This window comes from Sus scrofa, chromosome 13 (assembly GCF_000003025.6).
Source record: "Sus scrofa isolate TJ Tabasco breed Duroc chromosome 13, Sscrofa11.1, whole genome shotgun sequence".
Taxonomy (NCBI): Eukaryota; Metazoa; Chordata; class Mammalia; order Artiodactyla; family Suidae; genus Sus; species Sus scrofa.
In genome coordinates, this window is record NC_010455.5 from 124,364,781 (window position 1) to 124,381,901 (window position 17,121).

The 17,121-nt window shown below is 39.6% G+C and overlaps 1 protein-coding gene across 6 annotated transcripts in view; it reads right to left on the minus strand.

Annotated features, from left to right (window-relative positions):
* Positions 1–17,121, minus strand: part of TBCCD1 (TBCC domain containing 1) — a 30,774-nt gene that overhangs the window by 7,167 nt on the left and 6,486 nt on the right. For 3 of the 6 annotated variants that reach the window (XM_005652366.3, XM_005652362.3, XM_021068229.1), the window contains 6 exons: positions 15,204–15,359; positions 11,444–11,810; positions 9,435–9,621; positions 8,797–9,294; positions 4,792–4,942; positions 276–1,009 (listed from right to left, as the gene is read on the minus strand). In XM_005652366.3, the coding sequence (XP_005652423.1) occupies positions 4,813–4,942; positions 8,797–9,294; positions 9,435–9,621; positions 11,444–11,810; positions 15,204–15,359 (1,338 nt within the window). In that variant the 3' untranslated portion in view covers positions 276–1,009; positions 4,792–4,812. Of the gene's footprint in view, positions 1–275; positions 1,010–1,077; positions 2,340–4,106; positions 4,943–8,796; positions 9,295–9,434; positions 9,622–11,443; positions 11,811–15,203; positions 15,360–17,121 lie in introns of those variants that run through there. The other 3 variants (XM_021068228.1, XM_021068227.1, NM_001243469.1) reach the window with 3 other exon arrangements.

Genomic DNA, 17,121 nt, shown 5'->3' on the forward strand with positions numbered 1-17,121 from the left:
TGCTTAGTTTTCTGAATTTTGTAAACTTTAAAAGAAAGTATCTAATTAATGCCATTAATTTCAGTAACCAATAGCAATGTCCAAAACACAATTCTATTACTCCAGTGTTTCTTTATTTGGTAATTCTCTGCTTGCTTGAATTTCATCTTAATATAAAATGTTCAGTTAGAATTAAAACACATTCTGAGGATTAATTTTCATTTCTGAAAATAAGAGAGCAAGCCTTTTTTGGATATAATTACTAATTAAGTGGCCAAAAAGCAAAGAAAACAATGTTTATCTGGAATCAGATTCACTTTATTAAATTGATCCTTGTTTTTCTTTACCTTAAAGAACACAGATTTCTCAACTTGGATAGAATGCTACAGAATAACATTGGAAATCTCTCTGAAATGAAAAGTAAAGTTTCATCGTTTTATCAAAAGGAGAAAATTACTTTTTAGAATTTGTTTATTGAAAATTTGAAGCAGAAAATGAAATAAAAAATAAAAATTTTTACAAAATTTCATTGTTGCATACTTTAAGGACTAAAATATCTTTGTATAAAACTCTTCCTGCTACATTTATGCTCCAAGAAAATCATACTTTCATTCCAATTCTTTTTTTAAAGGAGTAGCAATTTCCTTTTAAATAGTTATAAAGAACTATAAAACACTTAACTTAACCCTAGAAAGGATGAAACCCTCTCATTACACAAATTAAAATATGAAGGATGCTTGTAAATCTACAATCACTCAAACATTACCATATATACAATGCCTTCATCAACTTTTTCATTTTAGCATCACAAAATGAGCCTTCTGATGTTCTATAAACAATATGTTTATATGATAGTCAGAAGTTTAGCTAAAATTCAGAGTAAACAGTAACAAATGAGATTGGGAGGAATCTTAAGGAAAGGTCTTAAATAAGAAGAAAAAGCCCCAAAGTGTCTTAAGCAGCAAGAAGTCCTTCCCAGTATTGTTTCAACACGTGCACCAGCCCCCATTCATCCTCATGTTTCCAGGGCCTGAAGATGCAAAAGAAAAACACTAATAACTTTCTTTCTTTTTTTTTTTTTTTTTTTTTTGTCTTTTTGCTATTTCTTTGGGCCGCTCCCGCGGCATATGGAAGTTCCCAGGCAAGGGGTCGAATTGGAGCTGTAGCCCCTGGCCTACACCAGAGCCACAGCAATGCGGGATCCGAGCCGCATCTGCAACCTACACCACAGGTCACGGCAACGCCGGATCGTTAACCCACTGAGAAAGGGCAGGGACCGAACCCGCAACCTCATGGTTCCTAGTCGGATTCGTTAACCACTGCGCCACGATGGGAACTCCTAATAACTTTATTTTCTATTGCCTTCATGCAGAAGCAGGGAAAAAATCCTTTTCATAAATTCACATACATCAAGATCAGATGATAATTTAGGGTGATTAAATATGTGAAATTAAAAGTTAATTACATTCCTTTCTCTGAGGGTCACATTAGTTCATAATAGAAGAAAAGAAATTCAAACATCGACATAAAGTAGCAGGCTACGGGGATTAATCTAAACTAAAATTTTTATCCTTTTATAAAAGTTCCCATTTCCTTTGGATAATCTTCATCAAATTTCCAATTCTTTGTCTCAGTATTTATTAGCTACATATTGCAAAATTCTTTTTTATGAAAAGTAATACACACTTTGAAAATGTAAATAATTATTAAAAGTAAACGACAAAGAATACACTTACGCAGCTTTGGAAAATAGTTCAGTGGTTCTGCAAAAAGTGAAACGTATGACCTTGCAATTCTACGCCGCTGTATAGTGTGCCCAGGAGAAATAAAAGCATCTCCACACAAAACTTGTACACGCAAGTACACACAGCAGCATTATTCACAACAGCTGAAAAGTGAAAGCCACTCAAATGTCCATCAACTGATGAACAAATAAACAAAGTGTGTCTCTCCATACAATGACATTAGTATTCAGCCATAAGAAGGAATGACCTACTGACACACGCTACAACGCAGATGGACCCTGAAAACATTATGCTCAGTGAAAGAGGGCAGACGCAAAGGCCACAGGTTGTCCGATGCCCTTTATATGAAATGTCCAAGAGTTCCCTGGTGGCTTAGCAAGTTAAGGACCCAGCATTCTTACTGCTGTAGCTCAGATTTGAACTTCCACATGCTGCTGGCATGGCCAAAAGGGAAAAAAATAAACAAAAAATTTGGAATCCTCTTGTGGTGCAGTGGGTTAAAGATCCAGTGTTGTCACTGCAGTGGCTTGGGTTGCTGCTGTGGCGTGGGTTCTTCTCCTGGCCCAGGAACTTCCCCATGCTGTGGGCGTGGTTATGTGGAGATGAATGTCTAGACTGAAAAATCAAGCAACAAAAAGTAGGTTAGTGGTTGCCAGGGACTAGGAGGCAAAGGAGGTTTCGGGGGTTAGAGGAATTGGGAGTGACTTCCAATGTGTATAGGGCTTATTCTTAGGGTAATGAAAATGTTCTGGATTTGTTAATAGTGATGGCTGTACAAACTTGTGATTATAATCAAAGCTGCTGAATTCTTCATCTTGAAAAAGTGAATTTTATGGCATGTGGATTATATCTCAATAAAAATTGAATTACTTCTCCTACCCTAAACACCCAGTCTCAATCCTCAAGGACAAACACTGCTAACAATTTCTTTATATCCTTTCGAAAAAAAAAAAAATTTATATTTTAGGGCTGCACCCATGGCATATGGAGATTCCCAGGCTAGGGGTCGAATTGGAGCTGCAGCTGCCACCTACGCCACAGCCACAGCAACATGGGATCCAAGCCAAATCTTCAACCCGCACTGCAGCTCACGACAACGCTGGATCCTTAACCTAGTGAGTGAGGGCAGGAATCAAACCCACATGCTCAGAGTTCCCATTGTGGCTCAGTGGTTAACGAATCCGACTAAGAACCATGAGGTTGCGGTTTGATCCCTGGCCTCGCTGTGCGCTGTGGTGTAGGTTGCAGATGTAGCGCGGATCTCACGTTGCTGTGGCTCTGATGCAGGCCGGCAGCTACAGCTCTGATTAGACCCCTAGCCTGGGAACCTCCATATGCCACGAGAGTGGCCCTAGAAACGGCAAAAAGACAAAAAAAAAAAAAAACCAAAAAGAACAAAAAAAAAAACCCCACATGCTCATGGATACAAATTGGGTTCCTTACCACTGAACCACCACAAGAACTCCTCCTTTCATAAATTTCTAAGGGATATAATCAGCACATAAATGGCGTGATTATCCCTTTCCTCTCTTCAAACATACAAGACAACATTTTATTCCCTCTGCCTTTTACCTGCACCCTCTCATCCCCCACCTTAGAGATCATTCAGTATCAGCACATGCAGATGTACTTCATTTTTTTGAAAGATGCATTCTGTGGCATGCACGACTCAGTTCATTAGCCACCAGCCCTACTGAGAAGCATGTAGCTTGTTTACAGCCTAGAGCTATTTTAAATAATGGTGCAATGAAAATCTCTTATTAAACAGATCTTTATATATGTGAATGTATCTCTAAGATAAACCTAAGAAGTAAAATTGCAAAGTCAAAGAGTGTGTGCATTTTTAATTCTGAATTTATTCTCTCCAAAGACGTTGCACAAATTTACACTTTTCCCAGCAGTAAGTGAAATGTCTTATCAGTGTTATATACTACTAGTTTTTGATCACTGCCAATGTGATAGGTGAAAAATAGCATCGTACAATTCTTTAAGTGACAGTGAGCATCCTTGTGTGTAAGCATTTTTCTGTGAACTACCTATTTATGTCCTTTGTCTGTTTTTCTATTGTTAGTTTTTGTTTTTGTTTTTTTTCCCCCACATCTGTGGTATGCATAAGTTCTGGGACCAGCGATCAAACCCTTGCCACAGAAGTGACCCAAGCCACAGTAGTGACGTCACCAGATCCTTAACCTACTAGGTCACCAGGGAACTCCCTCTATTGTTAGTCTTTAAAATTACTTGAAAATAGCATAATAAGCTAATTTCTATTAAAAAATACTATGTTTTGGGATTAAATAACTTCCAGGAAATCTGTCTATATCCATGTTCTCTTCTATTGAATCTGTAGGTCCTTTAGAGTTCAATATTCAAATCTTCTTTTTCTTTTTTTTTTCTTTTTGTCTTTTTAGGGCCACACTAGCAGCATATGGTGGTTCCCAGGCTAGGGATTGAATCAGAGCTGTAGCCGTCGGCCTACGCCACAGCCACAGCAACTCGGGATCCAAGTCACATCTGCAACTTACACTACAGCTTATGGCAACACTGGATCCTTAACACAGTGAGCAAGGCCAAGGTCGAACCCGGGTCCTTATGGGTACTAATTGGGTTCATCAACCACTGAGCCATGACAGGGACTCCTCAAAGCTTCATGTGGATTAACTCTTGTCATTTTCCAATGCTCGTATGTGCTATTAACAAAGATTAGCTAATTTATTAATTGGTTTGTGTGTGGGGTGATGAGAAAGAGGAAAAATGTGTTAGAAAAGGTAAAACTTAAAACTGCATATGGGGAAATACAGAACAACTTGTGCCAGGCAAGAGGCAAAGAAGACAAATTTGGCTACTATATTTGCCTATAACTCTCTAGGTTCCACCTGAATATTTTGGTTGGTCTCTTCACTATAAAATGTGGTAAATATGGGTATATAAAAATCTATATGCACTGGTGGGAGTGGTGGAAAAAAATGAGCAATGGTTGGTAACATAATATTCTATGTGTTCTTTTGGTTTGTTTATATGATTTCCCTAAAATAATTTATTTTAAGTGGTCTCCATGATAAATGCCTACCAGCATTTTGATGAGGAAGTTTTATCCTGCTGCTTGTTTGGAGCCCACTGTAGGAGGCACAAGGCTGTCCAACTGCTGACGATGTCCTGTATTAATCAACCACTCATAGAACTTGTTTTCCACAAGTACCTGGAACTGCTTCCTTTGATCCCTAAAATTGCAAAGGAGAGCAAAAACATGTAAGAAAACTAATTCACATTAATTTTGCTGTAAGTGATTATAAAATATTTTAATGGGATAAACATTAAATTATTTCTAGTTATCCATTTGTTCTCTCCAAGTAACTGCTCTGTTCAGTTCTGTACAATGGATCACCACCACCACTTAAAAAAAAAAAAAAAAAAAAAGACTGCTCAGGAGTTCCCTGGTGGTACAGTGGGTTAAAGACCCAGTGCTGTCACTGCTGTGGCTTGGGTTGCTGCAATCGCAACCCAAGCCACAGCAGTCTGGTCTGGATTCTGCATGCCACAAACACAGCAAAATAGGAAAAAAAAAAGATTGGTCAGATACAATTCCTTCTTTGTAAAAACTTATCAGTAGTTACCTATTTTGTTTTTCTGTGTCTATTCACTCGAGATATTTACTAAGGACCACGTGATGCTGGGTAGTGTTCAGAACAACGGGCAATAAATGTGTAAAGAAAAGAGAAAAGGTTTCTGTCCGGGCAGAATATGCGCTGCGCGACTCCAGAGGGCACCATTCACATTGTGATCTATGTAGTCTGTGCTCCCTGTGGAATGCACATTCTAGTAGGGAAGATAGGTAATACATAAAATAAATATAGATGAACTTGGAGAAAAATGAAGCAGAGTAAGGAAAGTGAGAGTCTTGGGAATGCTAATTTAGAAAAAGGATGGGCAGCAACTTTTTGAGGAGTATGTTGAATGGATTGTGTTAATGTGGACTGAACATGTATATTTCCTAAAAGTTACACATGCTCCAAAGCTGGGCAGGATGGAGGAGACAAATGAGGAATCCAAAGCCTTGGAATTTGGTACCAGTCCTACACCTAACGTGCCGTAACCTCTGTAAGCTCCTGATTACACTTTCCTAACAGGGGCTAAAAATTGCTACTCCCTTCTTGTTGCTGAATCACTGGATGCATCCAAAGAATTAAAGTTTGGAAATTTTAAATTAAAAAAAAAAGAAAAAATAAAAAAGAAAAAGGATGGGCAGACAGAAGCCTAAGATGACACTTGAATAGATATCTGAATGAAGTGATAGATTAAGCAAAATAAATATCTGGAGAAGAACATTCCAGGCAGAGGAAACAAAAAGCCCAAAGGCTCTAAAGTGAGAATATGTAACATGTTCAGGTTAAGCAAGAGCGAGGAAGTTCCTGAGAGTCAGAGCTAGCTTAGCACCATCAGCTAGGCCTGGGCGCAGCTAGGACCTGGCCTGGCCAAGGTGCTCTTCTGCTGGGCACAGACAACGCCACAGAACACTGACCGTAGACAAGGCCACTATGGGATGACGCCAGATCAAGGCAAAAACAAAGCCACTCATAATCATATCTCAGGTCCAGACAAAAACCAAAAACATTTTGGGGTCCAAACCACAAAAATGACTGAACACCAGCCCTTCCTGGCTCATGAGTGACTGCTACTTCTTTACAATGAAAGTTTTAGCCCCTTTATTCTTCTCATCTTTAATATAAAAGTTGTTATGATGCCAAAACACAGAATTACCCTCACTTCCAGATTGCATCCAACCCACAACAAAGCTTTGCTTCCCAGAACCCTCCCCCAAAACACCTAACACAGCCAAAATCCAATTAGCAGTTCTTTCAAACACGCTTTTGTGGAGATGAAACTGGTTCTCTCCCTCCTTGCAATGAGTCATAATATCCAACTTTATTCTGCAGATACATTCCTGGAGGTGTTTGGCTGGAGGGCAACGACTAACAGTAAGAAGACTGTAGTATGGAGGGAAGCACTGGGTGAGGAAAAGGATGGCAGAAAATGAGGCAGATAGGGCCCTGTAGGTACTGTGAGGGTTTTATATGTTATTCTAAGTATGATGGGGGGGGCCATCAGAGGAGCCAGAGCAGGGAAATGACATAATTGAATCACTTATTTAAAGGATCATGTTGGCAATTTGTTTTTTCTCTTTCTTTCTTTTTTTCCTTCCTTTCTTCCTTCCTTCATTCCTTCCTTTCTTTCTTTCTGGCTGTACCCGCAGCAAATGGAAGTTCCCAGGCCAGGGACTGAATCCGAGTGGCATCTGCAACCTATGCCACAGCTGCAGCAACAACAGATCTTTATCCCACTGTGCTGGGCTGGGAATCAAATCCATGCCTGCTGCACCCAGGGGGAACTCCTGCTGTCAAATTAGTCAATAATTCTTCTGTCTTTCCATATTCCCAATGCTTTTCCTTATTTCTGGTGTCATCATGGATCTCACCACTTGAATACGCTGTGATTCAGAGTCCACATTCATTAAACACTTACCACATTCCAGACTCTGCACACCTGTACAAGCTTTTCATATGTGTGAGAAAATCTAGGCATCTAAACACCAGGAGCATTCAAATAGCAGAACTGCTTTAAAAGAATATTCTCCCCATGATCCACTTTATATCATGTCATTATAATGGTTATATTATTTATGACAACACTTCTAGAAAAGACACTAAGAAACCAGGCTGACTAGGTGCAAATCCCCGCTCCTGAGTGACTTTGGGTAAGTTATTTACATGTCTCTGTTCCTCAGTTTCCTCATCTGCGATAGGGAATCGTTAGGAAGAATAAATACATTAAAACATTGAAGGCACTTAGAATGGTACTTGGCACACAGTAAGTGCTCACTGCATATTACCTATTATTATGGTCATCGTTATTCTGCAAAACTGAGAATGATCTGTAGTATCCTAGCGGCTCAATCCATGGGATACAAACCAGGTCGAAGAATGTTTGTTACAGATAACAGTATTATCACAGTGGGTTCCCAAGTAAAGCCTGAGTTGCGACTGTTGTTGATCTGTATATTTTTAGCAGGTAGCAACTGTTTTAAAGAATCTAGATGTAACTGTGTAACCATATATTATATACCTCCTTCCCGAATCCATAGGCCACAAGAATGCTTCCGGAAAATACCATGGCTAGATCAAGTCTTTTTTTTCAACAATTTCTCTTGGACATAAGTTAATTCTATCAGATCAGGTGTCAGAGATTCTGGGTAAACAATCTCACCCATAAGAGATGTGTCTCACAAACTTACCACTAAGCAGAATGTCTTACACTCAATATAGCACACACACCATAGCGTCTTACACACAGGTCACTCCTATAAGTTATCTTACTAAATCTTCACAGCAACCTCATCATGTGGAAAATATACTCATACTTTATATATGATACACCTAAGAGCCAGAGAGGTCAGATGACACATTCAACATCATACCATAAGTGGCATGGTCAGTACTAATTCCTGAGTCAGAGTACTTTTTGCTACAATACAGACACAGCTACCTGTAGAACAAAAATAATCTTAAAATCTAATAAAACCCAGAGGTCTAGTTAAAGTAAGAATTTTTTAAATTCTTTTTTTGGAGGGGCACCTGAGGCATATGGAAGTTCCCAAGCTAGGGGTCAAATCAAAGCTGTAGCTGCCGGCCTACACCACACAGCCACAGCAACACTGGACCTGAGCCACATCTTCAACCTATGCCACAGCTTGCAGCAGGCAACACTGGATCCTTAACCCACTAAGCGGGACTGGGGATTGAAACAGCATCCTCATGGATACTAGCTGGATTCTTAAGCCGCTGAGCCACAATTGTAACTCCTTTTTTTTCTTTTTTTCCTGCCAGTTAAACTTAAGCTTCTACTATATGAGCATCCACTTGCTGCCATCGCCCAACCAAACACTGACTGGAATACTGACCTCAGTGAAAGACACACCAGGTCTTTTTTATTACTGATCACAGCTATAAACACATACAGATTAATTCGCTTTCCCACGTAGTTTTACCTAAGAGAAATAACTACTTCAGAAGATACTCACTTTGTCAAACGAGCCTCTTTCACAGTTTTCTGCCAGATCTGTATCTTCTTTTCTCTTTGGCCCAGTGCTCTCTGATATGCAGATGGAAGACCCCCAGGTATCTCTGTTGTGTCCCCTTCCATTTCAAAGGGAATAATAAATACATAGAAGTCACACGGTGGCAAGAGTCTGAAGACACTTGTGTTGCTGTTCTCCCGGCACACAATCATGGGGTTATCCCAATAGTTAGGCACTGCTGCAAGGCCGGTCCTGGCCATGTGGTCCTCCAGCATTGGGTAATGAGTATGAAAAGGGGCAAAAGTTACTCTCTGGTTCCCAGAGAGAATAAGTGGGCGCGTAGGTGTCAGAATGTGAAAGATGCAATCTGTCGTAGAAGAGATGGACAGACGATGGCAAACGGCAATGACTTTAACGTTGTCACAGCTGTGGAGGTGAAGGGCAGTCTGTACTGGGCCCAGGACAAAGGTGCTATTCCTGCACTTCTCAACTGTCACAGATCTGAAAAATGAGGTAAACACCCTTTAATAAGAAAACAATTATATTTGACTATAATATTCTTCTCTGACAGCAAATAAAAGGACCAATCCCGGTCCAAAGAAAATGTCACCATGTCAGAACACTATGTAGACAGAGCTTACCGTAGGGGAGAGAGCAGGTATATGAAAGACTCATTGCAACGGTGGATCTTCACATGTGCCCCCACCAGAGTATCTGAGCTCTTGGCCAATGTCTGCTTGTAAACCTGGCTCATCACCACCATGCGGTACATCCTAGGCGCCACGTGAGTGTTACAAGCAATCTTAGCTCTTTTGGTCGTGCCTTCAACTATGTAAGAAAAACAGCAACAACTGAGATAGCTTCAAAGAAAAACAATCAACCACATGAGGTCACACATGTTTACACGTCTAAAATTATATCCATGTGAGGTTTAAAAAAATATTAGATCTGGCTGTTGGGTAAAGAGGTGTCTGCTATACTCTTCTCTGTACCTTTCTATATGTTTGCAATATTTCAAACTTTTTTCTAATTAAAAAAATGTTAAATCTATAATCCATTCAAGATTAACTATAGATCTAAGACTTTTTTTTCATATCTACCCTTCAAGTTGAATAATGTGCCTAAGGTCATGTGACATTTTAATAAGTGGCAGAGCTGGCCGAACTCAAGTATCTTTTCCAACCTGCCTGAATTTTTATCATCCCACCTCTTAAATTCTTTAAATTGCCCTAATAACTCATTCTGAACCCCTCCTAAGTTACTTACCACATCATCCCATGAATTCTATTTGGGTTCATGTCTTTACTCCCTGGGTCATTACTAACTGAGAGCACGTTTTCCTACTGGACATGGTGCCTGGCACAAACTCACACTCAAAAGTATCTGTGTGAGCTGCTCTCCTAACACAGTCCCACCATATGTCACTGCCTTTGCAGAATACTTCCCTGCAAACCATCAGGGCACCCTTATAAAGAAAACTGGCCAGATGGAGAGTGGTCACATAGTGTGCTATTCTTTTAAAACAATTCTTATTGTTTCCTCTTATTAGATAAGTAATATATGGCTACTGCAGACAAATTTTAAATACTAGTAGTAAAAGATAAAAATTATTTGTAATCCTTCTGTCTACCACATTTCTGGTATAATCCCATAATTGTTAGAGGTCCTTCTTTTCCCTACTAGAACCTACCCTAATAATGTTTCAAAACTTAATTGCACCTATATTCTTTTATTAACATCAAGAATTAGGTAGTATCTCCTATATATTTATAGGAGCCTTATGTATCTGAGTCTTTGACCTAGAGCAATAGTTTGGTTGGCTATAAAATACCTGGATCACAATCTTTTTTGCTCCAGATTCTGCAGATGATGCTCAACTATTTTCTGGTTTTCAGCATTAGAAAAATTTGACACAAAACTTATTATTTTTTTTTTTACATTTACACAGAACCTATTCTTTCCTTATCTTTGAAACTCAGAGATTATAGAAGTATATTCTAAGTTTTTTCCCCATTAATTTTGCCTCAGGAAACACATACCTCTCTTTAAATTTATATCTGAGTCTCTCTTCTCTTAAAACTTATACCTAGGCCCCAAGAAGTCATGGAGTACCTGGAACCTATCCCTTTAGCCATCACTGGACTATCAGAAGTACATACTTTTGCAACCAAAATCAGATTTTCTCTACTATAAATTTAAGTTTCCAGTTTAGAAATGGTTGGGCTGCTTGTGTTTGTATAGCTAAAAAGAACTTTATCTCCACACCAACTCTCTGAGCTTGTAACTGTGAAATGGCCAGTTTCTGCTAAGGTGCACAGAAAACAGGAAAGCTGCAAGCAAATGAGTATAGGAGAGTGAGAGGGAAAAAGAGTCAGGAAAGAAGAGCAGAGCAAAGAAAGGACTAATTAAAGTTGGAGTTTCTGTCAACTGCAACCAAAACAACTTGGACTACTGAATCAAGACTCTGAGATGGTTCCTGCCTTGAGAGAAAAAGTCAGATACAAAAGAGATGTTCCCTTTTTTTCTCTTATAGTAGCAATATTTTTTAGGTTTTCCACAGAAGATGTGTAATCATTAATATACCAGAAAACACTAGGTTCCTTATTAACCTGTCATTCAATTTAATAGAGATTAAAATATTAATAAATACCTTGGTGAGCCCAAGCCAATTTCTTCCCTGACTTGAGGCAAGCCGATGTACCAAATGGATTCCCAGTCAAAGAGGCTCTCAACCAGGCTTCCAGCTTGTAGAAAGAAAAGGCCTTAGACGTCTTTGAGAAGCCAGTTTCTGCATGCAGTGGTTGCCACAGTGCAAGTTCGTAAAGTGGATAGATCTTCCTGGCTCCACTCACAGTACCTTCAATAAGAAAGCTGAGAGCCACAACAGCTTCTCGCGAGACTAGACTACTGTGGGTCGAATGAAATGATGCAGTGAGTTGTTCTGGATCTAAAAGCAGCTCAAGGAGATCTGACAGATGATCACAGACAAAAGCTTGGTGACTGTAATCATTCCAGTTCTAAAAAATATCAAAAGAAAGCACTCTTAACAGAACAAAGAGATTCCACAAGATCTTAAAGTTTATATTTTAAATATTTTGTATTTATACTTTGCTTCATCCCCTGAAAGCATGTAAGATGGCTATATAAACCTTTTAAAGACTTTCTGTGTATGTGATAGCTATAAACAGACTCTCTTTGCCTTAGCTAACTCAAAAGTAATACTAATAGCTAACCCATAGTGTGTGCTAAGCACTGTTATATAAAATTCAGCATATTTAATCCTAGCAACAGTCTTATGATAGATGCCACTACCATGTTCATTTTATAGAAGATGAAATGAAGATACAGAAAGGTTAAGAAACTTGCCCAAGGTCACACAGTTAGTAAATATTCTAATAGTTTTGGATCAAGCATAAAAATAATCACCTTGGACATTCATATCATGAAGCACTGGGTTTATTTACTTTCTTCATTCCTTTTTTTTTTTTTTTTTTTTTTGTCTTTTTGTGTTTTTCTGGGACCACACGTGCAGCATATGGAGGTTCCCAGGCTAGGGGTCTAATTGGAGCTGTAGCTGCCGGCCTACACCACAGCCACAGCAACACGAGATCCAAGCCACATCCGTGACCTACACCACAGGTCATGGCAATGCCAGATCCTTACTTAACCCACTGAGCAAGGCCAGGAATCAAACCCGCAACCTCATAGTTCCTAGTCGGATACGTTAATCACTGCGCCATCACAGGAACTCTTTATTTACTTTTTTAAATTATAGAAGGAATTTCAAATTTCACTGGATGAAGTAAGTCAACTAATCTAACAGTAGCCAGATTTAAAAGAAGTTGTAACTTTGGGAATAAGCTTTGAGTTGGCAGACGTTCTAATAACTTGGCTCATTCACTTGACAGATACCTTTTGTGATATGAGCAGTGTTAAGTGATGAATTATGCAAATTGAGTAAGACATAGTTGTCCTCAAGGAATTCAGGATCTATGTACTAAAATGACAAGATAAACAAATAACTGTAATCCAGTGAGATCCCTACCGAAGAGATCTTTAAATTCTATCAGCATGAGAGGAACAAAGAACTCCATCTGGGGCACACAAATCTTAGCGGAGTGTAGTTTGAACAGATTCTTTTTTTTTTTTTTTTTTTTTGTCTTTTTGCCATTTCTTGGGCCGCTCTCGCGGCATATGGAGGTTCCTAGGCTAGGGGTCCAAACGGAGCTGTAGCCACCGGCCTACGCCAGAGCCACAGCAACTCGGGATCCGAGCTATGTCTGCGACCTACACCACAGCTCACGGCAACGCCGGATCGTTAACCCACTGAGCAAGCGCAGGGACCGAACCCACAACCTCATGGTTCCTAGTCGGATTCGTTAACCACTGCGCCATGACGGGAACCCCTGAACAGATTCTTGATTGATGTTGGCAGTTATGCAAACAGATCAGATAAAGAAAGCATTCCAGGCCTAGGCAACAGCATCCAAAGGCCCATAGGAGTAAAATGACTTGCTGTGTTCAGAGACATGGAAGTTCTAAATAGGGTGTAGGAAGTATGCTGGAAGTGGCAGTTGAATTTAAAATGGTAGGCAGGGAGTTCCTGTTGGGCTCAGTGGAAATGGATCTGACTAGTACCTATGAGTATCTATCTTGATCTCTGGCCTCGCTCAGTGGGTTAAGGATCTGGAGTTGCCATGAGCTGTAGTGTAGGTCGCAGATGCGGCTTGGATCTGGCGTGGCTGTGGCTGTGGTGTAGGCCAGAGGCTACAGATCCGATTGGACCCCTAGCCTGGGAACTTCTATATGCCGTGGGTACAGCCCTAAAAAGACAAAAAAACAAAATAAAATAAAATATAAAAAATAATTAAAAAAATAAAATGGTAGGCAGCGACCATTCATGAAAGGCCTTGGGTGAAATACTAAAACATTTGGACTTTATTTTGAGCGCCAGAGACTTTCAGACTATTTTGTAAACAGCCATACCATTTTTTATTTTTAATAAACTCTCATTTGGATGGCAAAGAACATATTAAAGTAGAGCTGCCACGGCCTCACCTGCTCTTCCTCCCTCTTGCTACATTCCCCCCTCCCATGGTGAGTACAAGATGAAAACAACGATTACAATGAGAATTCACTGATGGAGTTTTGACGGGAGATGGATAGAATCGGTCTGTATTTTAGAAAGTCCAGTGTAGTAGGTGGACTACAGATAAAAAGCAGGGTGACAAAGTAGGGCCTATATAAGAGCAAAAAAGGGGATAAATTATTAAAGAGTTATTTTGGAGGCAGAACCAGCAAGACTTGACAACTAACTAGGTATGGGTGGTGACAGAGAGAGCCTGGGTAGCTGGTGGTAATTGTCACTAGCAGACAATACAGGTTAATTCAAATAAAAGGAAATTTTACTGTAGGAACACATAGTCCTCTCCCGGACTGAAGTACAAGGAGGCCTCATCAGAACTGGACCTGGAGGCCACCTTGAACCTGGTTCTCTCTCAGGTCTTTCTGCATGTCTGCTCCATTCTCTTCTTTTTCTCTGATTACCTCTGAGTTGCTAATCTCATAATTCCAGGTCACTGATGGATGTGGTAGCTATTCTGGTCCCAATGCCACATGAGCTACCAGCACAAACACCCATCACAACTGGTCTTTTCTTCAGTCTTTGGGGGTATGGATTGAGCCAGATCATCATTTCAAATCCAACAAATTTCAAATACATACTAGGAATGGGTGACTCTAGTCAAGTGTCCATCCCCGGTCCAATCAGATGCTGAGAGAAGTCATGCTATAGCACAAACTAAAGTCACCATATACAGGTATTTACTATGCAACAAGTCTCATGCTAATACATTACTGAATTCTCACAGCTATTCAGAAATTGGCATTATCATCCCTGTTTAGAGTCAAGAAGCCCAGCAAGAGAAGTGAACTGACTTGCCCCAACTCATATGAAATCAAATGCATTAATATTTGCAAAAATGGGAATGCTAACAGAAGTACAGTGAATAATTTGCCCAGATATTATCTAAGTGATTTTTGTGTTATTGAAGGAAGTGAAGTAGCTTCTCTATTTTGATTAAGATTGCACATATTTGGGGTTTTGTTGTTGTTGTTCTTGTTTGTTTGGGGGCCATGCATATAGCATGTGGAAATTCTCAGACCTGGGATCAAACCCATGCCACAGCAATGACAATGCCAGATCCTTAAATTGCTGAGCCATCAGGGATTTCCAAGATTGCACATATTTTGTTTTATAATTAGGGAAAAAAGTGAAAAGCAAAACAAAACAAAATATGCCAGCAAATCTCTGGCTTATATAAGTAATTTAAAGTAACTTTTAATGAAGGCAAACCTTCTCCCTCACAAATTGTCCCTTTTAAAGAAAGAGACCATAATTTAAACAGTACCTTATTATGACAACTGGATTTTTCAGTCAGGTCAGGAGACTGAGATCTGTGTCTGGGACTAGGCCACTCTTCTCCAATCAAAGATGTCCTCAGGGAGACTTTGTTTAACTGCTGTATATATAAGAAGAGCAGAAACTGCAGGGTGTCCACTGAAAGCTGTCCAAGAAGAAAATAAATGATGAACACATGTCCTAAAACCACATCAACCACTAGCCTACAACTAAGCAGACATAGTAAATACCCAACAGTGTGCTGATCCTAAGAAGACAAATGTAGAAAGGTTGCTAGCATTTGATATGCATGTCTCTGATACCTAGATGTAGGAGTTTCTCAAACTAATTAAACTGGTAAAATTTCTTAGCTTCTCAGAAAGCTATGTAGCATGTATGACCATAGACATTCTCTCTCAAACAGATGAAGTGGAAAGGATGAAGCATGTATTTTTTTAAAGTATATTATTTCACAAGTTTAAAATTACAGTTAAAAAAAAAAAATCTTAGTTGGAGTTCTCACTGTGGCGCAAGGGGATCGGCAGCCTCTTGGGAATGCTGGGACGTCGGTTTGATCCCTGGACTGGCACAGTGGGTTATGGATCCAGCACCGCTGCATCTGTGGCTTAGGTCACAACTGTGGCTCGGATCTAATCCCTGGCCTGGGGAACTCCATATGCTACGGGACAGTCAAAAATAATAATAATAATAATAATAATTAGTAATTGAACAAACAGATGAAAAAAAGGAAAAAGGAAACTTAAACAAGACATAGAGATTAGTTTAACCTAATCACAAACTTAACAAGAAAGTTTAGAATATCAGTGCAACACTTGAAATTGTATGTAATTTTTGGGTGTATATACATTTTGTGGGAGAGCAGACCTAACCTCAGGTTTTTATCAAATTCTTAAAAGGGTATTTGACTTAAAAAAAATACTACTTACCTGAGAAATGTTTATAAGTCAATTCTTATTGGAAAAAGTGTGTGGTCTGAAGCTCAGTATTTGAAGCCCACAACTATCCTCACATACTCCTTCCCATACACATATAAGAGAGGCAAAAAAAGCGAAGCAGTACATCTTGGACTACAGCTATACTCGTCCTGATTCCCAACCAGCCTAAAAATTGCTATGCCTAAGGAACTTAAAAATGCCAATTCTCAGGATCACCTAAACCTGCCTAGTCAATCAACTGTCAACATGGAACCTCACGAATCTGTATATTTTTTAAATTGTTACTTTCTTAATTAAACTTTTTGAGGTAACTGTAGATTCACACGGAGCTGTAAGAACAGAGAGATCCCATGTAATCCTTTTTTTTTCCTTTTTCTTTTCTTTTTAGGGCCACACCCGCAGCATATGGAGGTTCCCAGGCCAGGGGTCAAATCAGAGCTGTAGCTGCCAGCCTACATTGCGGCTTGCGTCAACACTGGATCCTTAACCCAACGAGTGAGGCCAGGGATGGAACCCAAATCCTCATGGACACTACGTATAGTTCTTAACTCCGTGAGCCACATGGGAACTCCCCCATGTACTCTACCCAGCTTCCATCTTGCAAAGCTATCATACAATAGCTCAGCCAGGGTACTAACATGGATTGCAGTCAGGGTACAGAACACTCCCATCTGCACAAGGATCCTTCCTGCTGCCCTTTTATAGCCACATCCACCCCTCATCCCTTCTTTGGCCCCTGACAACTACTTATCTGTTCTCTATATCCATAATTTTGTCATTTCAAGAATGTTACTAAATGGAATCATATAGTATGTCACCTCTTGGGACTGTCTTGTTTTACTCAACAGAATTCCCTGATTTTATACCTACTTCCACTTAACAGTTATTACTATTCCTTCATATGCTTGTCTTCTCATAAGACTTAAGATCCTTTTCTTTTTCATTTTCATTGTCCTAGTAACTAGCACAGAA